General features: G+C 41.0%; 2 protein-coding genes across 2 annotated transcripts; both read right to left on the bottom strand.

Annotated features, from left to right (window-relative positions):
- Nucleotides 1-1,066: 1,066 nt before the first annotated feature.
- LOC139330085 (atrial natriuretic peptide receptor 2-like) lies at nt 1,067-11,569 on the bottom strand. Its single transcript, XM_070960815.1, has 21 exons — nt 11,445-11,569; nt 10,765-10,888; nt 10,141-10,245; nt 9,282-9,384; nt 8,698-8,843; nt 8,412-8,484; nt 7,892-8,036; nt 7,716-7,802; nt 7,456-7,599; nt 6,881-7,002; nt 6,513-6,657; nt 6,338-6,386; nt 6,146-6,253; nt 5,921-6,040; nt 5,598-5,691; nt 5,061-5,148; nt 4,675-4,814; nt 4,269-4,421; nt 3,723-3,821; nt 2,513-2,604; nt 1,067-1,237 (listed from the first exon to the last, which is right to left on the bottom strand). Exons 1-21 carry the CDS (start codon nt 11,567-11,569, stop codon nt 1,127-1,129), a joined length of 2,373 nt encoding a protein of 790 aa, XP_070816916.1. The 3' UTR covers nt 1,067-1,126.
- Nucleotides 11,570-17,770: 6,201 nt separating this feature from the next.
- On the bottom strand, nt 17,771-23,755 carry lpar3 (lysophosphatidic acid receptor 3). Its single transcript, XM_070960749.1, has 3 exons — nt 23,642-23,755; nt 22,114-22,868; nt 17,771-18,671 (listed from the first exon to the last, which is right to left on the bottom strand). The coding sequence occupies exons 2-3, from the start codon at nt 22,853-22,855 to the stop codon at nt 18,343-18,345; spliced, it is 1,071 nt and encodes a 356-aa protein (XP_070816850.1). The 5' UTR covers nt 22,856-22,868; nt 23,642-23,755; the 3' UTR covers nt 17,771-18,342.
- Between the last annotated feature and the right edge of the window lie 835 nt (nt 23,756-24,590).

Here is a 24,590-nt window from a genome sequence, read left to right as displayed (position 1 = left end):
TTCTATTCTGCATTTGCAACAAGATAGATGCACCATAAGAATAACAAAATTCTAACTTCAAAGTAACTTTAATGCAGTTTATACAATCACTGAATATGATAACAATACAATAAAACAACTCAATGCACTGCACAGTGAGCAATACCTTACAAAAACTACAACAGACAAATGCACGTCCTTATTTTAAGTAAGTACGGGGCTCAGTTGTGTGTATCAAATCTATTCTGCATCAACAAGGCATGCAAAAGTTTGAAAACTGAAGGCAAGCTACATCATTTGGAAAATGAAGTGTACACCCATTTTAAGAAAACTGACCTTTTCACAACAGAGATTATGACTTCTTGAAGCAGAGAAAGCACATGTTAAGTAACAGCATTAACAATGGCTCAGTTTTTTCATTTCCACCAGTGAGCAATATTGTGCAACACTAGGGCCCTTATTGGTAAAAAATAAAGATTTTAAAAAGCTATTATGGAGTTAATTAAAAACAACTGTATTTTTCCTGCTGTGACATTATTGTCCGGATCATCTGCTGTGCAAAAGGCCTTTACCAGTTCAGATGCCACTTCTTATGTCTGAAATTTAAGGAATCAGGTGGAGTTTATCGAAGTTCTTTAAAGTTTTTAATTTAATACACTTTCAGGCAGTGAATAACTCCTTTACTTTGAATTTGTCAGATAAAAAAGTGCCCCAGGTTGCAAAACTTCAGATATAGCAATATATGAGAGAAAAAATAAAATAAATGTGTAATTAAAACAATCCTCAACTCTGGCACACTTCTCTGCATATTTTTTTTACTTCCTTCCAAACATGGAAAAAAATAATAAATAAAATGTGACCATGTCCTGCACAACCCCATTCCAAAATAAATAATAGTAATAATAATAACCTCTTTTTTTTCTCTTTTAGTTCTTTTTTACATATTGTGCATTTATGGTTATATATACAAATTATCATCAGAGGGATTTGCTTGTCTGGTCACAACAATGGAACCATGATAATGGAAACACTTTTTTAACACTTTACTAGCCTGTTTGTTCATTGTCTGCACATTTAACTCCAGCATAGCTCACTGGGCACAACACAAAGCCTTTGAATGAATTTTGATCCAGTTATCTTCACAGCTCTAGTCGCTAACTGGCACTGGGACCCCCGTGTATTCAGATGTTCTGAGCAGTGGGTCTGTGTGATCGTCCCTCTTTGCTTCGAGCCACCATGTTGTCATGTCCCCTTTCCCCTGTCGGGTCAAGAAAAATGAGAGACAGATTGAATGTGTGAGAGCGAGAGAAGAGAGTCATGTTGCAAAGCATGTGTCCCTTTGAATTTTAAATAAAGCCATTAGGGTTTGATGGGGGGCAGAGAGCAGCAGCTGAGGCCACCTCTTAGCAAGACATCACAAGTGTCTGCAATGCAGGCCCTGTCCATCGGGACCGAGACATAATCCCCTCCCCCATAATCACACCAGCACCACCCAAAAAGAAGTCTTAGGTTGCGTGAAGTGAATAGAGGCCAGTAGAGCGGGATAATACAATACTTCTCTGAAAAAGAGAACAAATACCAGACACGCCCAGTCCCTTTTCCCTTGGAGGGAAGTTTTGAATTTCCTGTGATCTTTTCAAATCTCAGCCTCATAAATCATTGGTTGTACACCAGCCTGTAAGTGATTATCAATGCATCTATTTGGCTTTTAGAAACAGACAAATAGCATCATAAGCAACAAAGCTTATCACCCTAACTGGGTTTAATTCAAGAGATACTGCGGATGCACACTTGGTTTCCACTTTATAAGGTACACCTAGTTAAAACTAATGCAGTCCAATACAATAAGTCCTACTTTCATGTTTTCAAGTTCAGTTTTTGCTGAAACTGTTTTAGACAGGTGTCAATTCATCCTTATGGTAGTTTGTGTTGCTGTTGAACAGAGAGCTGTTTCTGTTATTTAGTCTCCCCTCATTGATAAAATGGGATGGATAAAATAATACAAATCTGTAATGGAGGTAAGTATTGTAAGACTGTTCGATTAGACTGCATTGGTTTTAACTTGATGTACCTGATAAACCGGCAGATGAGCGTATATCAGCTCTGCTCAGTGAGATGTGCTTTCCAGCACAATAAAAGGTCCAGTCGCTACAGCAACCACCATGACCAGGAATGCACTGAACATAACCCTCTTCACTGTTTTGTGACATAGTGGTGGACGAGGGCAAGGAAAAGAAAAAGGGCATTCCACTGGAAAAGCAAACTATTTGGCATTGCATCACATTTTCACCACTAAAGGGCACCAAATGGGTCACTTTATCACATTTTCTTGAACACTGGGTCACTGTAGAGGCCACTTAGAGTTATAATGTTTTATCTACCATAGGGCTATTACAGAGGGCACCTTTGCAGAGGCTTTTTCAAACATGGGTCACCACAGCAGTCCACCAGTGATGTGAAGTATGTTTTTCCCAAAACAAATTAAAGCTACAGGAGACTCAGTATATATTTTCCATAACGTCTATAATGTTACCTTCACATTAAGTGTTCCTCTGCATGTCAGAACATAACCTCTGAGTGTGTGAAGCAGGTCAGCTGTGGCACCACTCACCTGGATCTTCAGAGCTGTGGACATAAATAAAAAGACATACACAGCACATGATATTATGTAGTCATATGAACAATATGTTCCTGAAATGTACTGTAGCAGTTTTATCTTTATACGCACTCTTGGTGTATCATTATGTGTAATATGTACTGCATGTACCTTGTGTGCAGTCCACTCCATACTCAGTTCCATCAACGTTATATTTATGACACAATGTGCGGAACAGCCAATCAAAACTACAACACACTAGAACAGCTCACTCAGTGCAGACCTCAGCCAGGTGTGTGTGTCTGGAGGCAAACTGCATCTGCTGTTGTTCACTTGTGGCCCCTACCGGCCAGTTACAAGGAGTGATGAGTCAGTAGTCGATGGTGGTATAAAAAAGAGAAGTCAATAAAATATGTTTTTCAAAAACTGTGAATCATCGCAACCACGAGAGGTGCTTGAGCATATAGTCACAAACATGCGCAAAGGTTAATGGGTCCAGACAACCAAACATGATCCTCTTCAGGTTTATGCCTGGCAGAGATAATAAAACGAAATGTCCCATAAAACAGATGTTTTATAGATGATATTGGATTTTGTGTCAAGTCTTAAAGGTCGATTTAATATCAGATTTAAAAGCAGGTTTGCAAGACAAAGTATTTTACTGTGTGCACATATATATATATATATATATATATATATATAGAGAGAGAGAGAGAGAGAGAGAGAGAGTTAAAGTTTAGCCTTTTGTTTTTTTACCTCTGGGCCTAAAATCTGAAGCTACAGTCACTCAGTGCTTTTCCATTATCCCACTAGCTTAATGCAGAGGATTAGGTGCTTGGTGAGCACACAGTCCACCCTCCATGTTGTTAACTCCACTGTGCTGGTGAGCAGAAAATCCTGTTTGGCACAACAGCAGCAGCGACAGCACAGGTCAAAAGCTAATTCTGACGTGCCACTGAAGCCAGGCACAACAACACTGCAGACAAACTCTGAATCAATATGAAGAGAGCACACAGAAGTAATGTAGCACAGTTGAAGAGCTCATGGAGTAAAAATTTAATGTGAAATTAACCTGATATTTTCTGAGACTAACTTCCATTCTGAGACATTAATTGGATGAAAGGCAACATGTCTAAACCTTCATTACCTTCACTTGTTGATTCCATCCGTGATGCTGTGTTGACAGTGTCTCCAAACAGGCAGTAGCGAGGCATTTTGGTGCCAACCACACCGGCCACAACAGGTCCTGGCAGAATAAACGGCAGCGAGGTTATTTAGAGAAGCCATACCCTAAAGTTTAGAGTTATTTTTACTTACATACATGTATATATGAGCAGTCAAATCAATGAGTGTGAATATGAACAACCTGCTAAAAACAGAGCCCTGACAACTAAAGCATTAAAAAGGCATCATATGTGTCCTCAGAACTGACCTGCAGAGCGATTCAAGACCCAAGTCTTCATACAAAAAACAGTTTTCCAGCTACATGCACATGTTGCTAAAATGATAACAAACCAGTTTGAACCAGGCCATTTCCTACTTTATCCCACAATTTATATAACTAATGATACTACACTTCAGAGACTTAGACTGCAAAATTCTCATAAAAAATTGGCACCCAGCCTTCAGAATTCACTTGCACAGTCCAGTGAGATATGCATCCAGCATGTGGTTGGATAAATGTCCACTGTACCTGAGTGGATGCCGGCGCGTATCTTCAGCTGTGTGTTTGGTTTGTGAGGGATCTTGAAAGTGTGGCAGACGTTGACCAGATCAAGAGCCATGCTGGCTATCTCTCCAGCATGATTGATGCCATTTTCTTTAGGGACCCCAGAGACCACCATATCTGGAGGGTTCCACGAAAAGAGACAATACAGGAGGAGGGGGAGAGAGAAAGAGGAACATGATTTTCAGACAGTAAATCAGTTATTGTTTTTGGCTTTCCGATCATTAATTTTAGTTACGTGTCTGCCAATCATCTAAGGTTTATTGTTATTGTCAAGCTGAGATAGATTTTTTTAAATTATATGGTAATGGAGCTTTGTGAAAATGATTTTGTGTTAGTAGTTCAAATCAATCAGTTTATCATCCTTACTCACAAGCATCGCCGATTGTCTCTACTTTGTAGACGTCGTAATTGTCGATAATGTCATCAAAGGTGGTGTAGAGCTGGTTCAGGAAGTTCACGACCTGGTAGGGGGTGCTGGCACCGGACAGCTGAGTAAAGCCGACAATATCACTGTCACAGGAGAGTGACACAAAGTTGATTATCTCTAGTTCTACATGTGCAATATAACAAAACAATCGTTGAAAAAAAGAAGCAAATTTTCTTGCAAATATAACATAACAGAGAGGGAAACAACAAAAATTCAAACTAAATTAATCTCTTTTATTGAAACATATCTAAGTTTCTACTCTACAACGGAACAAATGTCCACTAAAAAATCAAACTCTATGTATTGAACTTGCATTACAACACACACACCTGAAGTAGACGGTGGCATTGGAGAAGCTCTGAGCCTCCGCTGTTCGACCTTGTCGAAGGTCATCGGCCACCGGTTTTGGTAACATACCTGCACAGGAATTTCATGACTTTAAAGTATGTACAGTATGTCTGCTGGAAATGGCTTTGGGGCAAGGGGTAGGAACGATGAAGGTACTACTTTTGCACCACTAGATGGCAGTCAGCACATCAGGTTGGAGATCATTCAGGCGAACCATTAACTTATATTGATTCAACAGTAACAACTCTGCCCTGAGCAGCTTTCCATATGTTGCACTTTGACATGCGCATATTGTAGATCATGAATGTATATGCACACATTTTATAGTCTTACATCATCGTTATGTAATGCACTACAAATCCAGTCCAGCTTGAACTAGATAGATCTGTGTTATCTCTGCAACGTCGCCAGGACAAATTCCTGAAAGCTGTGCCTGCTGATAGCATGATTCTGCTTGGGATCAACCACTGGAGCCGTGCAACTCTTTCACATCTCTCCACTCTGTTATCCTGACTTACTGTATAACAGCCGATCTGTCTTCTGCTTCTCTTGAAGAAGGTCCTGTGTTCTCTCAGCAACTATGGCCTCCAGGTGTTTGCTGTACTTCTCCATCTGTATGTATAGAAATTCTGTTTGAGTCTGAAACTAACAACAATCCAGACAGCACGAATAGCAAATTTTTTTCGTAGCATTTGTCTTTGAAATCCAATCATTTGCGGGATTTGATGCAAATAGTATCACATTATTTTTGGTTATACTTATAGTGCTACTCATGATAGAGCTAATGCATGCTATGTGTCTTTATTTCATTCTATTTTAGCATATTTCAGCGGGTTATTACCAGGTTCATCATCATGTCCACGGGACTGACTTTGTGTGGGTTCATTTTGTCGAGCATCTTCTTCACCTGCTCAAACGTGGGCCTCATGGTGGCGTTATGAGACCAACACTTCTTAATGAGCTGTTCAGTGTTCCAGACAAAAAATATGTTCATATGGCAAGATGCCTGTGACAAATAATACTAATATTTAATTCACTTTTAGCAACATTTGCACAGGTGACAGACCTCGCAGTAGTCTCCTTGACTGGGACAGTCAGTATCTGCCCTCCCTGCTTTGAGTTCAGGCAGAAGGGGGCGCCACATGAGATCTATCCTCACCCCGTCAGCCTGGTCCTGTAACAGAGGACCGCTGGTTACAAAGCAAAGATCAAAAGAAAGCCAAAGGTTGCAATCTTCAGTGAGGGCTGTCATACTCACAGAAATGAGGTCAGAGCGAGTTGCAATCTCAACCAGGATCATGGAGTAGCTGAGGAGAGGGAAAAGCAGAGAGAGGATATTATTTTCCACATCTCCTATAGCTGCTAAAAATCAGCAGAAACACTAAGTACTGCTATCCAAAACCAAGTGCTTATACTGTGACACACAAACGCACCTGTAGACGTCTGCCGCTGGTGTCATGTTGGAGCTGCTTCCCAGCATGACCTCTGGGGCACAATATATACGATTTACCTCCCCACAATTGAAGCCATTATTGACGGCCTCAAAGTCCTCCTTTCTGTAGGCTGTGAGCCCATAATCTGAATCCAAACAGAAAAAAAAACAAAGTACAGCCACACAGGATGTTGTCTTTCATTTAGCTGCCGATGTAGGAGTAGTGCATTGATTCCTATAAAAACACATCAGGGTTATTCAAACTGTCTATGTCAGGGACGTATCACATATAATTGCTGGAAACAGAATATAAGATTGACAAAAGTACTTTGACCAGGCACACTGGGTCAGCAGATGACATATTGATACCTGAGATTTTGCACACCCAGCGGTCATCAATTACACAGTTTCTGGAGTGAAGTCTCCCATGAAACATCTTGTGCTGGTGGAGGTACGACATCCCACGGGCGATGTCAGTTGCAAAGGACAGTCTGCATGGAGCAAGGAGCATTTAGATGTTATTGTTTACGGGGCCACAAAATTCTAATACTGTATGTCTCATAGCTTGCATTGCATTGTGGTCTATTGAGAAAATTGAAGTCTCTTCCATGATAGGTATTTGTCATCCTCATTGCTCACCCTCACTGAGGGACTGACCAAAATTCTGACATCTCCTGCTCAGGTTTTACCCGGTAAAATACATTCTGCATTTCATCACATCATGTTGATATCTTGAATAAAACACACACACACACACACACACACACACACACACACACACACACACACACACACACACACACACACACACACACACACACACACACCACAAATCTCTCCAGACCATAATTTTAGGGTATAAACTATAAGAATAGCTGGAATAGGCAAAAGATCACAATCAGCTTAATGTGTTAGAAATTAAACTGTATGTGAATTGGTTGCACCTGAAGCCCCAGTTGATGGGGATGTCATCATTCAGCAGGACATCAGACAGGCTTCCTTTGGGGCAGTGCTCTGTGATGATGCTGACATAGGGGACCTCAATGGAACCACCAATGAATTTGCACAGATTGGGGTGGTCCAGTTGCCTGTAGCCAATATGAAACAAAACACAAGCCACAGGAGTTGATCTTTCATGTGAGAGACTTCTTTATTATGTCAGTAAAATCTATTTTTCCCTCGTCCTCTGCGGGATTTCTCTCACCTAACTTCTTTCACCTCCTTCCTGATGGTCTTAGTGAGGGTGAAATGTTTATTCTGGATGCGCTTCACTGCCACCGTCCTCCCATCACTGCAACACAGTTCAGATCAATCCCCGAAATCTAGAACATGTAAGGCAGCTGAACAAAGAATCTAATGAATAATAATAACATTTCTCACTAGATGCCTGGATGGATGAAGTCTTGTTTGAAGGAGGTGTTCACTCTGGTGCACACGGTCAGATCCGTTGTTCGACTGATGGTGGAGTTACTCTTGACGTGCTGCAGGCTGGTGGTGCTGCCGAGGCCCATGCAGTATGCCCTACCTGCAGATAGTGAGACACTCATGTCAGTTTTCTATTAATCCAGGTCCATGCATAACTGTGCTTTACATATGAATAAAAATGCTTTTATTGGAGGGTGTACAGAGGCTAAAATAACCTTCAGCCCTGACCCACTCTTATCTACAAAAAAGATTAATTTGAGAATGAAATTCATAAAATAACAACAGATATAACAAATAACATAAGAGACATATGAACCATTATTCAGACATGAGAGTCATAATCTTGTTGCTTTAAAGCAAAATGAAAGTGACCCATCCCAACACTAACATCTCAATAGAAAGTGAAAGTCTAGAGTTTCCATGTAAGTTGTCTGTAAACAGTGTCTTTGAAAAGCTTCAGCCTGAGACATTTTACCAAATACTATGTTCTTGTAGTTGATGATCCAGCTTTCATCCCATAACATCCTCTGTTTCTGGTACTGGAGCCACTGCAGGGAGGAAATTAAGATAAACATCAGTACATGAAACATGTGTGTGTGTGTGTGTGTGTGTGTGTGTGTGTGTGTGTGTGTGTGCGTGTGTGTGTGTGTGTGTGTGTGTGTGTGTGTGTGTGTAAGAGAGAGAGAGAGAGAGAGAGAGAGAGAGAGAGAGAGAGAGTGTGTGTGTGTTTGTATGTGTGTGCGTATGTTGCAAAGACTGACCACCATGGTTAGGATGAAGCCGCTGCTGAAGAGAGCGACTGGAAGCCCGATGGCCACCTTGATAGTGATGGACATGGGGCAGATGCCACAGTCTGCGGGACAGTTGAGACAGTTCTCCTCCAGCTCGCAGATGTCGTCCCCACACACTAAGGTATAATCACACATCTTGAGTAAAAACAGCGAAACCACACGGTAGAAATACTCTGTTACAAGTAAAAGTCAGCACAGTCAAAATTAATTACAGAATTTAAATGTACTCAGTTTCTTTCCACCGCTGGTAAAAATCACTGAGGCTCATGAAGTTTCGACGATAATTACAGATACATTAACTAAAAAAGATTTGTATAAAGGAAGTATAAATCTGCTTCTAAATCCTGCTTCTGCAGAGGTTCAGCGTGTAAATGACTGCACTTGGACTCTCGCTGTCCAGTTAATGAAACATTTGTTTATTGCTGCATTGCTCAGCAACTGAAAGGTGGTCATTTTCTACAAATACAGTGGTTTTACCGGATCATGGCTGAGCAGCAGGGGCATTAGTCAGAACATACTGATCAACACATGGAAACTTCAGTTAGTAGACTGACCTTGAGCACTAACAACAAGCACTTTTGACTCCAGGGCGGCATGCATCTGCCCTATTTTGATATGAGCGATGACTGAGGTGACTCCCACATGGATCAGCACCACCTGTATGAGAAAACACCACGGTCGAAATCAAAATGCACGTGTGCTGTGGAAGAGTTTCATTGCATATTAATAAATCAGACGGTTAAACAACACAAAAACTGCCGCACTTTCCTTCATGATAACTTAAAAATGGATCCAAACAATCAGAAAACAATCACAGCTGTAGATGTTTCAGTTGTATCGGGAACGTCTTGTCTTTATGTGTCTTTGTAGAATTGGTGATTTAACCACAGCAGAAAAACTATATCATACATGAACTCATTTTTGTTTGTCCGTACTTATAAATTTACAGTCGTTTGATGAGCCACAACTCGGAGTATGGCTGACCCATGTAATTTCCTCCTAAGAGACAAGTAATTACAACCTGCTGGCCTACCCTGACATACCAACCTAACAGACAGCAGGTTCCACAGAGGATGTGTCACTTTGATCAGGGCTTTTATGTTTTGTCTGGATGCAACATGAATCCCCTTCAGACAACAAAGTTAGAGCTGAACATCTGCCGTCTGACAGACTCTTTCACCCAAAAAAAAGGTGCTGGACTGCACTGCCAGTGAAAGATCGCAGTTGATGAATTGGTTTAACAGAAGAGGATGATTTTATTTAGAGGTTTGTGTCATTGTGTGTTCATAACATTACATAAAATGAAATATGCTGCGGCACAGGAGTGCAAGAAATACTACAAATCATCTCCAAACCTCTGCACATGTTAGAAATTACCCATTCTTTTGAAGGGTTTTGTTTGAATTGGCTCACCTTTGAAGTCCAGTATTTCTGGGTCATCTTGCCCGCTTTGGATACAGTGTGAGTCACTATTTTACCATCGTCAGGAATCCACGGGCCACAGATTCCACCTTGTTTCTGCGCAGAGACAAAGCAGCAGTTTGGAGAGGTTTGATTCCAAAATGTGCCCTTTAGACAGTCCACACATGTGTCAGTAGGTGCTGATATTTGTTAATTGATCGTAAAACACTGACAGGGAACATTTTACTGCAGAATGAGTACTTTAAATACATTTTGCTGTTGATTCTTACATAGTTTTACTTATGTAACGTTATGAATGCAGATCTTTTACTGGTTCACCAATTTCATTCAAACGTGGTGTCACGTATTTTAACATTTCCCCCAAAGAAGGAACCATACACAGCACATACAGAGTATAGAATGTGATACGGTATTACACTGTGGGTTTTCTTAAAGTTGAGGAAATTATGAGGTAATTCAGTGTACAAGGATTTAACAGAATGTGAAACGCTCCATTGAAAAGCACAGAAAATAATCAGATTATCCTAAATGATGGATATCAATATATCATGCAATATAATGGACTCCTAAGAAAGGCATGAGCCAGTGCTGTACGACACACTGCTGGGTACCCACCATGAGACCAAGAGGACAGGAGTGGATGTTGGCGTGATACACACAGCAGTTCATTTCATTTGCGCTGTTCCAGTTTGCCGGGCACTCGTGTTCGTGGCAGAACCTCTTTGCCTCTGACGCATTACTGCAAGACAAGAAGTGAGGACAGACAAATAGATAAATTAAACCAACACCCCATGATTCTATTTACAATGGAAGCTCAAACAAAAACCTGAAGATCAGCTTACCGTTCTTCCTGCTTTAACTTGAAAACCACTCAGCAGAGTAGTCTGATGTGTATAGTATGTTATGTTTGCATGTTATATTCTACTCTATTTGGTGTGTAATTGTCCTCTTTCTTGTTGTGAAGTACATTGATACACTATGTGAAATTGACTTACTTGCTTATGTCCAAGACACACACACACTTTTCCGAGTGTTGTGGTGGTGAAGCAATACAGTATGCCTCTGTGTGTGTGCGTGTGTGTGTGTGCATGTGTGTGTGTGTGTGTGTGCCTACATATGCAGTATATTGTATTTCAGTAACTCTATAGTCATCAGGAAGTGTTGTCTAGATTTTTTCCTTTTAACTCAAATACGTGTATATGGGATATATGCCTGCAGTTGTGTGTGTGTGTGTGTGTGTCCATTCTAGGCATGGCAGACGTTTAGGATTCCAGGTGTTTATGTAACACACTCACCTGAACTGGAAAATCTTGTTCCTGACTGTGTACTCGTAGAAGGAATCTGAGGCCGTCACCGTGTAAGAGACATTGAACTCTTCCCCGTTTGTTACTTTCTCTGGAGGACGCTGCACCCACGCCATTTCTAGACCTGTGACAACGCACATCACCTGAATGTACACTCTGTCTACATATGCATGCAGTAAAGGATGCTGCATGCTGTATTTGGACTTAATTCTGTTGAGCCCCATCTACTGAGTCTATGTAATGTATTCTGAACAAACGCTGTTGTCTCATTCCTTTTCAGCCACAAGAGGAAAATCATTTGATTTTACAGTAAATATCACAAAACAACTAAACATCATCTGTTTCCACTGCCCTGAAACACACAAACAAAGAGCCAGGCAGACAAATAAATGTCTAAAAAAAACCTCACCACCACAGCTAATCATGTTGTAATCATTTGGATTGTTGATTGGCCAACAGTCAAACTCTGTGTTGTCCAGATCATGCCAGCAACTCACTCCCTGCAGGAAAGATAGAAAGCTTTATATGTAAAGGCATTTTTTGGTGTGTATAAATGGATTTGAAAATGTGTGTAGTTTTATCAGTGAGTCAGGGCTGCTCATGTGAGTTTGTTAATGATTTAAATACAAAACTCAACAGTGTAAAGCGCTCTTGGTTTGAAGCCAAAATGATAAAGAGCAAATTCAAACAGTAGCCAACAGCATCACTAGTGAAATCACTACAATGAATAAACGTAAGAAACACAGCGCTATCTTTTAGTCGAGACTGGTTACACAATGTTTCATAATCGAGGAAATCAGCCCCACAAGAAGCTGGCATGTAACCCAGCGATACATGGAAACGCCACTATGCCTGCAGCAACAAGTGTTTCTGACAAGACAACAAAAGCAAGGGGGCTTCCTCTGCAATACATGAAAATGTGAATATCAAACACTCACTTTACACAGCAGCTCATAGTCTGGCCTTTGTGTAATACAGCCAGAAGTCAATGCATCACCCCTGCCCTCTGCCACAGCATCGTGAAATCCATAAACAGGTTAATTTTAAGCTCATGTGGCCATTAGTCCACATTTCCTCCCTGGAATTGAATGTTTTGCAGTGTTATATTTGTAAATCCTCTATTGTGTGAGAACTTACCATCAGGAAGCACAGGTAAAGGGATGCTGCTGTCCGTAGAGCCATGAGGAGGTTTGCTGTTGTGGCTGGACCTGCTCTGAACTGACTGACTGACTGCATGACCAAATTTGTGTGTGTGTGTGTGTGTGTGTGTGTGTGTGTGTGTGTGTGTGTGTGTGTGTGTGTGTGTGTGTGTGTGTGTGTGTGCAGTCACCAAAACACAGCTGAAGTACCCTTCCCCAAATGTTTTTCTTTTCTCTCGAGGCCCACCCTTTCCCTTGTCCCTAATTGTCCAATCAGCAGAAGAGCCTCTCCAATCACAGTGTGATCACGTACTGATCAAGGTGCTTCAGTTCACCTTCACTGTCTTACAGGTCAGAATTACCCAGAAGTCTCTGCTGAATCTGAGCTCGTTCCTACTGTTTTAAGCCTTCTGCGTGATCTGACTCCATCTATACATCTTAAATTAGTGATATTTACCAGGATACATCCATCCATCCATCCATCCATTTTCTATGCCGCTTATCCCTTTCGGGTCGCGGGGGGCTGGAGCCTATCTCGTTTGTCGACGGGCGGGAGGCGGGGTACACCCTGGACCGGTCGCCAGCCGATCGTAGGGCAACATATATACACAAACAACCCTTCACTCTCACACTCACACCTAGGGGCAATGTTAGAGTCACCAATTAACCTAATGAGCATGTTTTTGGTCTGTGGGAGGAAGCCGGAGTGCCCGGAGAGAACCCACGCATGCACGGGAAGAACATGCAAACTTCACACAGAAAGGCCCAACCCGGGAAACGAACCGGCGACCTTTACCAGGATACACTACATTTCTATCACTTCATTTGAACATTCAACCCTGATGGACATGGCTGTACGCCCTTTGATACCAATGATGTTTTCAGATTAATATTACTGCTGTGTTCATGTGTTTCACTGCTGTAGATGTTTAAGTTTGAGCTGATTTTAACTACTTCATATACGGTTGGGTAGTTTAATCTCCAGCAATGTATCATATTCTATGAGACCATTATATAGTTTGTAGCATCGCTGTCCTGTGAGAAACCACTTATGTGTAAAAAACATTTCACGGCCTGAGGAAAACAGCCCCGTTTTCAGCTCTGTGATGATGTACTTTCCAGCTAATCAAAGAGGGTTTTAACACAGTTGATTTAGTTTATTTTCAGTTGATTTTGTTAATTTTCTCAATCCATAAAGGAAAATTTAATTTACATTCAAAATCCCCAAACCAGGAGATACATGGTTTTGACTGAGCAGGAAGGCTATGGAAAATTGCAAACAAAAGCAACCTCAAATTTGTGAACACAGTACTTGACTTCGTTACATTCCACCATTGTTCTCATGTGTTCAGCTTCCAGTGTAGGATGGGTCTCACCCTTCCTCAAGGTAACAACAGTTGTCAACAAGAAGCATTAGCTGTTGAGGTTACAGCTGATAGACAGTGACGTTTTTTCAGTGCTATTAACAAATACAATATGTTTTTGTACCGATGCTGAAATAGTAGCCTAAGTAAGCATCTTGCTTTTCTATCACCCTCATTTATGAGGCATTATGAGTGTTTGTGTACACAATATCATTGACTTCAGTGCAAATCGTAGACATTGAATAGTCGTGTATGCTGGAACTTTGCAGGAGCAACGAGTCACTTCTGTAAATTATACATTATTTCACTTTGAACTTTGTCTCCATACGAGTCCTCTCCTTTATGGCACAAGGGATATTTATATAACATCATACCCTGTGTACTGATGAACATTTTCCATCTCTGCCTGCATCTGTTTGCCCTGAGATTAAGACCAAACCAAAAGACAGCATTTCTGAACATCTGTGAAATTTAATTGGCTTTTCAAGAATGCATAATTACAGCACAGCTGTAGAAAAAGGCCTGCCACACCACACAGTTTACAGTTCATGTTTTTGGGAATGCAAAACCAAAGCGGCAGGCAGCAGTCACGACAGGTCTACAGAGGGCTCTACTGAGGACAAACAGTCTTCGCTACAATGCAGCATGTTTTTAATGGAGGCCACATGACTTAAATCAAGTCAAACCTCAAGCTGAAACATAAACTGAATCGCATTTACACCCTGAGTAGTTTCTTCAATGAGAAAAATGTACAGTGTTGAACAATATTTCTTCTGCTGTCAGCGGACAATGGTTGTGTTTAGGGGATTAAATCCTGAGTGGGATTTTAGTGCACAAAAGGAATATGACATGGGGCTAGAAATGGTGTAGAAGCACGTTACAGAGAGAATGAGCGCAAAATGAAAACAGGCGTGGGTTTGTGGTTACAAAGCGTGAAAGGTTATGAACAACAGGCCTGCTTTTTATGCATGTTGACTTCAGTAAATTAGATCTGAAACTTTAACAGGATTCAAAGTCTTTCTGGGGACATAGAAACAGGGTGTACGTAGTATTGAACACCACACATTTAAAAATGACTAGATGCATTACAATATGCAATTTATAATCAATTTATAACCTGTATAATCTATAACATGTTTTAATGTTTAAATGCATTTATTCAAATAGTTGCAATTAACCCAGCTAATCACAGAAAGCTGAAGTGAACTTGAACTATAATACTTTTCTGTGGTTATTTTTACTGATGCAAGTGCTTGGCAGTCTAATTCAGAGGAGGATCTTGTTTCTCCCACTTAAGAGTCGATTGCTTTTCTCCAGCTCTTCAGCTGATAATGTAACTGACTGAATGGAAACTAAAGGTTACCCACTAATTGGCCTGAACAGAGTAAATCATCCTGAAGTGGCAGCTCTTGAGCACCAAGAATCCAAAGCAACGGTTCACCATCAATGGCTGACTGCAGCATAAGTCATGTAATAAGAGTGTCATATAATGCTTTCAGTGTTTTGCTTCTTAGTCTGCACTGCAGTGTAATCAGAGGTTTTCTGACTTAGCAGGTGATATCAGTTAGCGACAGTTATTTTCATTCAAATAAGGAGACAGTTTGACTCTGTCAAACAGGATTTACGAGTAATCTTACGGTTTGGTTTGGCTAACATTGGTGCCAAGTGGGTGGTGTGTGCAACAGTTAAAAAGGCTACAGCCACTCCACCACTGTGAGGCCAAACTAAACACTAAAATCAGTATGCTAGCATGCAAACAATGACACTGCTAGGTTGCTAATGTTTACCTTGTTGGCCATCTTAGTTTAGCGTGTTAGCATGCCACAGACAGCTGATGGAAATGTCTGTGGTCATGAACTAAAGCACTGGGCAAACTATAATTTTGACCTGATGATGGCGCTGCAGGAAAAGACTGTCTAAATCAAATTATATGCTAATGTATCCAATAATCATTGAGACACAGTCAATGAGCAATCTCAGAACCCACTGACTATCATCTGATTAGCAGCCGCAGACGGGAAGATGACATTTCAGCTAATCTCTTTAAACAAGCTAATAAACATCTAAATCATTATCAGATGATAGCCAGTGGGTTCTGAGATTGCATTTTGTCCAGTGCATTCCACTTCTTTTGCTCTGCACAGACTCAAATGTGACTGGTCACAGAAACTAAAATACTCATATGAAAATCTTGAGATCTGTCGATCATGGAGGTGCTTTGGGTTCATCGTCTGAGAATGTCTACAAATGTCTACATGTTTCAGTCTGGACCAAAGTGGTGAACTGACCGACCAGTCGAGGACATTCCCATGAACTCCACAGCCGCATGTCTAAAAATTAAGCAAATATCAGAAAACTGCTAAAACTGTAATTAAGTTAGATTCTCTATATTATAGATTTTTTATAACTATATAGTTTGATTATTTTTTCTGTTTCTGATTAACTATGTAGTGAAAGTCAACAGTCACACTCCTTCTTCACTGTAATATACAACCCCAATTCCAAAAAAGCTGGGACGCTGTGTAAAACATAAATAAAAACAAACTGTTCTATGAACTGTTCCTGAGTCCATGTAGTAACATCCTTCATACAACCATGTGTTCACAAAGTGAGAACCTCGCTCCATCCTCGCTTGTAAACGACTGAACCTTTCGAGGATGCCCCTTTCATACCCAATCATATTATCACCTGTAATCAATCAACCGGTTTACCTGTGGAACGTTCCAAACAGGTGTTTTCGGAGCATTCCACAACTTTCTCAGTCTTTAGTTGCTCCTGACCAAACTGGTTTGAAACGTGTTGCTGCATCAAATTCTGAATATACATATATTTGCAAAAATCAATGAAGCTGAGGAGGTAAAACGTTAAATATATCGTCTTTGTAATTGTCTGTTCTTACTTATTTTTTACGCAGGTGTCTCTGACTTTTTTGGAATCAGGGTGTAGCTTGAAGCCAGTTTGTAGAACTGAATCTCTGTATTAACCTCTGCTTGCTGATTCTGTATCATATGTTATTTTTATGAGGAATAAATACATTGTACACATCATCATGTTCGAAGTTTGTCAAAAAAATAACATGAAACTCCAGAAAGCTGTTACTTCACAAAAACAGTTAATATTTAGCATTTTAAAAGCCCATCAGCTTAAAAGTCATGTCACACAGGAATGACCATGAATAATCAGTTCAATGAAGAAACACCAGCAGTGAAACTGTAAACCTTTCGCACCACTCTCATATGTGGCCTTCCTACACTTGCGTAAAAACAGAACAGCTTTAATGATGTCATGTCTTTTACAGCAGGAGTGGCATAAATACTGTACAGCAGGTTGAAAAAGAGTCAATTGAAACCTGGTTGGGGCGGGGGGGTTGGGGGGTAGTTACAGTCTTTTCAGTCATATCCTCTTTGGTTCCTGCAGGTACTCAGTGTATGCTGAACCTCCAGCATACCTCCAGTGTGTCGCAATGATTTTACAACCCCTGCCCTGTCAGCTGTTTCGTCAGACCAACAGCAGTCATTCAGTGAGCTGAAGCGGATGTGTTAAAATGCTACAGGGAGAACAAGCTTGCCTCCATGGGGTGCTACAGACGGGGGTGTTTGTTTAGATGAACTGATAGCAGACAACAGATATGACAAGAAAGGAGAGACCTGGTTATTTTTTCCCCAGAGGCCAACCTGCTTTACATACGAAAGCAGGGTGGCTATCATTACTTCACCTCTTCTTGAAAGCCTCTTACGGGACAAACAAGTGGATACATAGTACAGCAGTTTACAGTATTTTCAGTTTAAAACCAGGATATCTTTAAAACTGTGCCCCAAGCAAATCTACAGTTTTACAGTACCTGACTCTAAACAAGTTACATTTCTTAACTACATCATGCTTCGCAGTAGTGCTTCCCGAAAAGCAACACAGGAAGTAAACCTACAGCACAATTCAATCAGATGTACAGAAATCCATATTAGGGAGAAAGTAAATTCACCCTTTGCATGATTTTTACCCTTTTTGGAGGTAAAAGTAGAAATGTACCACTGTGTACTTTCATAGTGGGTTCTTTCTTCAGTCACTGGAGAGCAGTATGACCAAAGTTTAAAGCCCACAGGAATGTGATGAGGAGGAAGACACAAAGAGGAGGATGAAACAACAACAGGAATCTCCCTTTACACACAAACAGGAGTGTCCAAAAACTGTAAAATCCTGTAAAAAGGTCTCTTATCTCCATCTCACCACAACTCCAGCTCTGCGCTGGAGCAGGTGGCCTGCAGTGTCTCTTCAAGAAAGTACTATAAATGTGAGAATGAACCCCTGAGAGACAAAGGCGTAATTTCTCTTTCAAGTCAACTCCAATCTGTGTCTTTGACGGAACCTAATGCTCAGCATGTTCCATTTTCAGGCCTTCAGTATGCCCGGATCGTCATTTTTTGTCTCCTCTGAGGGAAGCTGACTGTTGCCCGTGTCCTGAGCAGAGCTGAGCGGCCTGGCATTGGCCTTCGTTGAACGCTGCCGTCGCGTGCCGTTCCCAATGCAGCGCAGGAGGTTCTTGAAGGTTGTCCACATTTCCTCGTCCTTGTAGGAGTAGATGCAGGGGTTCATGACAGAGTTGAGGACAGCCAGGAGCAGCAGCCAGCGTTTTAATTTCATGACGTTACAACTCGTACAGTTGAGGCCGTCCAGCAGCAGAACCACCAGGCCGGGAGTCCAGCAGATCACAAAGGCCCCTTCAGGAGAAAATAAAGCCAATCACAAACAAGTTGTTGTAATACTATATAAAGCCATAACACCATAACCAGATTCAGATTTTGCACAAATAAGACAGATATAAAGAGCAATTAATGATCCTCAGTGGTGCTGGAGGGTGGATTTTGTTATCTTTAGAAAGAGTTAGTTGTTAGTGAGAGTTAGTTAGAGAGTTAGTTAGTTTCCAGTCTTTATGCTAAGCTAGGTGAACCAACTGTTGGATTTATCAATCTTCTCGTCTGTCAGCAAGTAAATATGTTACCTTATTCCTTTATTTCAAAACCTGTTAATGAATTAAAACCATTTGTTCATCAATCCTTCACAAATCTGTAAAAAGCCAATGTACTACAAATAATGTGGGGTTGTCAGGTTTAGAGTCTGTAGGTTGACAGTTTTAACCTGCAAATGTAATTTTTTATTTATTTTTTACATAAAAGTATTGCCTGCACTGCAGCCAAAGAATAATCAGACCTAAAAGGATCCTTTAGTTAAAAGTGGTCTCACAACCTGGAAAACCAGGTTTTTTAATACATTCATGCACTGTACCGTATTAATTTCAATCTGTAAAGCTTTGACGAGTACTCTATCAACGATCAATAATCCTGAGTAACAAATTAAAATCCCTCTGCAAGAAATTGTTCAATTAACTTTCAATGTCTTCTTGCACGCTGCGCTCACACAGTGAAATTTAACTGCCAGATGCAAACAGTTATCTGGAGTGGGCCGTTTAGCTAAAGTGCTAAAGTGGTGGAGATAATACGTCTAACTTAAGGTACTTAATGTTTTAATTAAGGCTGTACCTTCTGATTATTTTCATCACTGATTCATCTGTTTTCAAATGCTTTGTTTTTTCTGAGCACAGAGTACAAAACCCAAAGATACTCAATTCAGTAAATCATCACATTTGAAAACCTGGACACTGAAATTTTTATTTATTTATTTACTTTTTTTTTTGCTTGATAAATGACATTAATATTGATTCTTCTCTCCAATACAGTGACTAAATGATGTTTCCTCCAGGCTTCTGACTGTTCAGATGGGTATTCACCAGTTCTAGCACCATAACAACAAGCACACACAGGTTGGGAATACAATGCCCTTATTCTGTTAAATACTTAATGCTGTGTGTTTAGTAAATAATATGCTTGGTCACAGGGCCACTGAAGCATTAACCATCTATTTCAGACATGTTTGGGCACAAAACAGAGCTACTAAGAAATTTCTGGAACTGAAGGGAAGCCACAAGCAGCGACTTGTCTACCGACAGTAATGTTGACACTACCTGCATCTCTACGGCTGCAATGCATCCTACAGAACAAAAACAAGGACTGTTTCTTTGTCTCACACACACACAAGCATGTGCACACAGACACAAGTGCTGACCTCAGTTTGTACATCTTTCACTGTACTAGAGGGCCTGACGGTCAAAAGGTTCGCCACATTTTTACAGCAAATTTCTATTTTCGGTACTTCTTCCTCTTGTCTTTGATGGCCCACATGTTCAAAATAAAGAGAACTGAAAAGAAATGTGTGTGAGCCCATTTAATGGGCTTCCTCCATCAGCAGTTTTTGATGCACTGAAGTTTAAAAGTGGACTTTCTTCCTCTTTAATCTCTGACAAAGAAAAAAACAGGGTTTTAGGGACACACATTTCACGCATATGTTGCTTCTTTCATTCAACGATGGTGGTTGCACTGAAAGTATGAAAACAAAATCTGAATCTGCGTAGTTTGAAGCTTTACTTAACAAACAGGCCCCAACATTCTCGGACTCCAGCTGTCAGCTACTAATTATATATTTTACTAAATGCTATGAAGAGTGAAGCACAAATGTAAGCAAGAGAATTCTTTAAACTTTTTTGTTAGACATTAAAGTTACTAAATAAGTGATTGAAGAGCATGTGAATTCATACTGTACATTACACATGTATGCATTTGTTCCTTACTTCTCAAACAACCACCACAGATGTCCAAATGTATCCAGCGCTTACACACTCATGCATTGTGCGCTGGTTATGACAAAGCATGTGTGCCTTAAGTGTCCCTGAACTGGTTTACCCAGTTGAGATTTCCGCATCAGCAGACTTCTTTTCACCTAGAACAAGAGTTAACAGTTTTTTTCCTGCCTAACATATCCCATGATTGTCCTTGACCTGACTGTGTGTCTTAAGATTTCCTTCCTTTCTCCCTGAGACATCGCTATGTTCTCTGGACCACCTCTTAAAAAAGTGTGTCAGGCACTTCTCTGTAATCTTTACAGGGAATTTAGGAATGACGCTTGCGTAATACATCTTCCACAAGCTAAAGGGAACTCTACAACGCATGTGAAAGCAATTGACGGAGTCCTTTTTGCTTTTTCTGGACGGGTGGGGAGGAGGGGACGTTCAGTGAAGGCCAGTGTGGTGTGTTGTGGACGGTACGCCACACAGACTGAGGAGCGGTGTCCTTGCAGGGAGAGATAATTACACAGCAGTCTGGAATAAAAAGTGTGTACAGAAAGGCAGACAGCTCCTACGCTACATCGTGTATTGAGCCATCTGGCCGGGCACGCAAAGTTCCCAAAGAGACAAAGAACAATGACAGACCTTTATCCTGCAGGGCAACCACACACACACACGCACACAGACAAAAATCACTAAAAACCATCTCATGCATGTTTTTACCTGAATGACTGCATGAGCAGCGCATGAAGAGGGAAAGTAAGTGCATTCAACACCTGACTCGACTGACCTACAGGTTTGTCTGAAATGCATCAGTCTCACCAAACTTCCTTAGTTTGGTTGTATGGCAATTCACTGCAAACAATACCGGTGCAGCCCTATTGTTCCATTTTTAAAGGAAAGCTTTCCTGCTCAATAGAATTGTTGAAGGAATTTATAACTGAAAATTTCCAAAAGTTATCCAGTTTCAGCTTCTTAAAAGGGAGCGTTTGTTTCCTTTGTCCTGTTTCACATCCTGTAAGCTGCATTTCTGTGGGCTTTTGATGGTTGGTTGGACAAAACAAGCTATTTAGAGATGTCCCTTTGGGCTCTGGATAGTATACTTTCCCATTTCATTGACAGAATGATAGATCTATTAAGCAAATAATTAAAAGACAGAATAAGCAATGAGTGTTTAAGCCACTTGGCAGAAAACAAACTCCGAAAATCTGACTTTGAAGTGACAAACTTTTCTCTTGCTTTCATTTCCAAATCCCTACAACGACTGCCAAGCACCTAACATGTTTACTGGAAGCATAAGCATTTGTGTTATTACGCTCAAGGTCTTCACTCTTATCAGGAAAACAATCCAGTGTGTTCAGCAGTGACTCAGATGAAAAGACACAGCTGTACAACACAACCTGACTAATGCTGGAAATGTTTCTGACTCACTCTTGTATTACAAATGATGCTGCACAGACATTTGTTTTATGACGAGCACCTACCAAGCACAACCATAACTGTCTTGATGAGCTTGATGGGCGTCCTCTTGCGGTTGATGGAGCCGCTGGTGTGTGGCATCAGCACTGACGTCTTCTGCTTGACGTAGGTGTAGATCCTCATGTAGATAGCCACCATCACCAGGAACACCACCAGGTTAGACACGGACCAGAAGATCAGGTAGCTCCTGCTGAAGATGGGAGCCAGCTGGGAGCAGTCGCCCAGGTTACAGATGCAGTTCCAGCCCAGACTCGGCACAGCCCCCATGAAGATGGAGATCGCCCACACCAGCACAATCAGCAGGGTCACCCTCCTCTTCGTCAGGTTGCTGTGGACTTTCCAATTCATGACAGAGATGTAACGCTCCAGAGCGATTACCAGCAGGTTAGCCAGCGAGGCTGAGAGACTGATGTCCAGAAGTCCTTGACGGATGAAATATCCTTTAACTGTAAGTTTCCGTGACACCTCACCCGTGTTAAACATGAGGTACACGTACGCTATGCCGGCCAGGAAGTCCGAGGCGGCAAGGTTGGCAAGAAGATAGTAGAAAGGGTAGTGAAACCTCTTGTTGGTGATGACAGCAGCTATGACCATGGCGTTGGAGACCAGGATGAAACAGCAGAAGAGAGAGCCCACCACCTGCACCAGGATGAGCTGGGCATTGTCCCATTTATCATCAGCGCCGCTGTTGTTGTAGAAGAAGCCCATGGACTGATCATAATGACAGCTGAGGTTCTGTTGGGCCATTTTAGAGGTGAGACTGTCAAATGAGGAGAAAGAAACAGGAGTTAGAACCATCTATCAATCCTTTATCCTTTGATCAGTCAATGGACAGATTGTTATTATTAGTTATTCATCAGGTGAAAATGCCAAACATTCAAAAGTTCCTGCTTCTCAAATGAGGATTTGCTGCTCGTCTTTGTCTTATGTGACTTCTGTGGGTTATGGACTATTGTTTGGACACGACATTTGAAGACATCACATTGGTTTCTGCAAAAATCTACTACAAAAACTACAAAACTTCCCTCTGAAATGTGGACTAGAACTAGTAAGTGACAAAAAGAAGAAAAGACTCAAAGTACAAGTACCTGAAATTTGTAGTACTTGAGTAAATGTACACTCCACTACTGAGATTTGACTCCAAAGGCAAGTGCACATGTCAAAACCCATTTACTGCACTGAAATCAAAGCAAGAGCCGAGAACGACCATAGCGCCGTTAAAACGAAAGCCAAAACAATACGCTCGGTCAAACGACATTAGAAAGGTCCATAAAGTCATGACTTTTCTACATGTACAAACAGAATCCTACAGATATGCCGCAAAAGGTTTAAACGTAATACAGGCTAAAGTACAGATTTCCTTCTTTCATTATGTAATTAACTTTACTACAACCTGTCCGACATCAGCAACATCAGTAAGAGCGAGGAATCCCCACAGAAGGGACGGACAAAGAGCAGCGAAGAAAATATGAAATGAAATATAATCCCAAAAGCACAATTAAGAGTTACCTCCAACGAGCCAGGTGAGCCTACCTGTGGTCGAGGGCTGCCGGTGGTGCGTCAGAAGGCTACAAGTTTCGAAACATTCCGTGCAGAGTTAATGAGCATGTTTCCCCGCGGCAGATGACTGAGGGAGGTGACAGCAGCGCGCGAGACGACAGAGTGAAGGCAGGGAGATGAACGTGCTCACTTTGAGGCTTCAGCCCGGTGACGTAGAGGGCGTGTGCCACCCAGGCTCACGCGTGAATTCCTTCGGTTGACCGCACGAGGCAAAAGCAGTGATCCTCGCAGTGAAGAGGGGACCTGGAGGCGCGCGGAGTGAGTGTTACATCTGCTTTTTCTGTGATGCGTTTGATTTCTTCTCCTCAGAGTCAGTAATCTATTCCACTGGCGCTTTTTATTTATTTTATAGTTATAAAACTCCAAACTGTTTAGTTTAGCTGGAGAAACGTCAATTGGTTCAACTTTTCTCCTCTTTGCTTGAGTATTTTTATTTTTAGATACTTTATACTTCTACTCCATTACATTTCATAAGGAAATTGTACCTTTTACTTCCCTGCATTTACTTAAAATCTGGAGTTAGTAGTGACTTTTCAGATTACGATTTACATTAAACACACACATATTGACTTAAAAAAGATATTGTTATCCTTATATCATACATTATATTGATAATAAGGAAGATTGTTAAAGATTAAACCAGTAGGTCATATACATATGTGTGAGGGGGATTTTTGTTACAGATCAGTTACAACAGTATAATCCTAGTTAGTGTTAATAATAAAAATATGTGACAGTCACAAGCACCTGGTTTTCTGCATAAAGAGTATGAATACTTCTGATACTTAAAGTACAATTTGCCCATAATATTGTCCACTGACGTACTGATGGACCTCCACAAGTCTGGTTCATCTGTGGGAGCCACGGCTGCAAATCTGCTATAAAAAGCCAGACAACATTTTGCAATTGCACATGAAGACAA

This window comes from Chaetodon trifascialis, chromosome 4 (assembly GCF_039877785.1).
Source record: "Chaetodon trifascialis isolate fChaTrf1 chromosome 4, fChaTrf1.hap1, whole genome shotgun sequence".
Taxonomy (NCBI): domain Eukaryota; kingdom Metazoa; phylum Chordata; class Actinopteri; order Chaetodontiformes; family Chaetodontidae; genus Chaetodon; species Chaetodon trifascialis.
The sequence above is the reverse complement of the archived record's forward strand: the minus strand, read 5'-3'. Positions and strand labels throughout refer to the sequence as shown.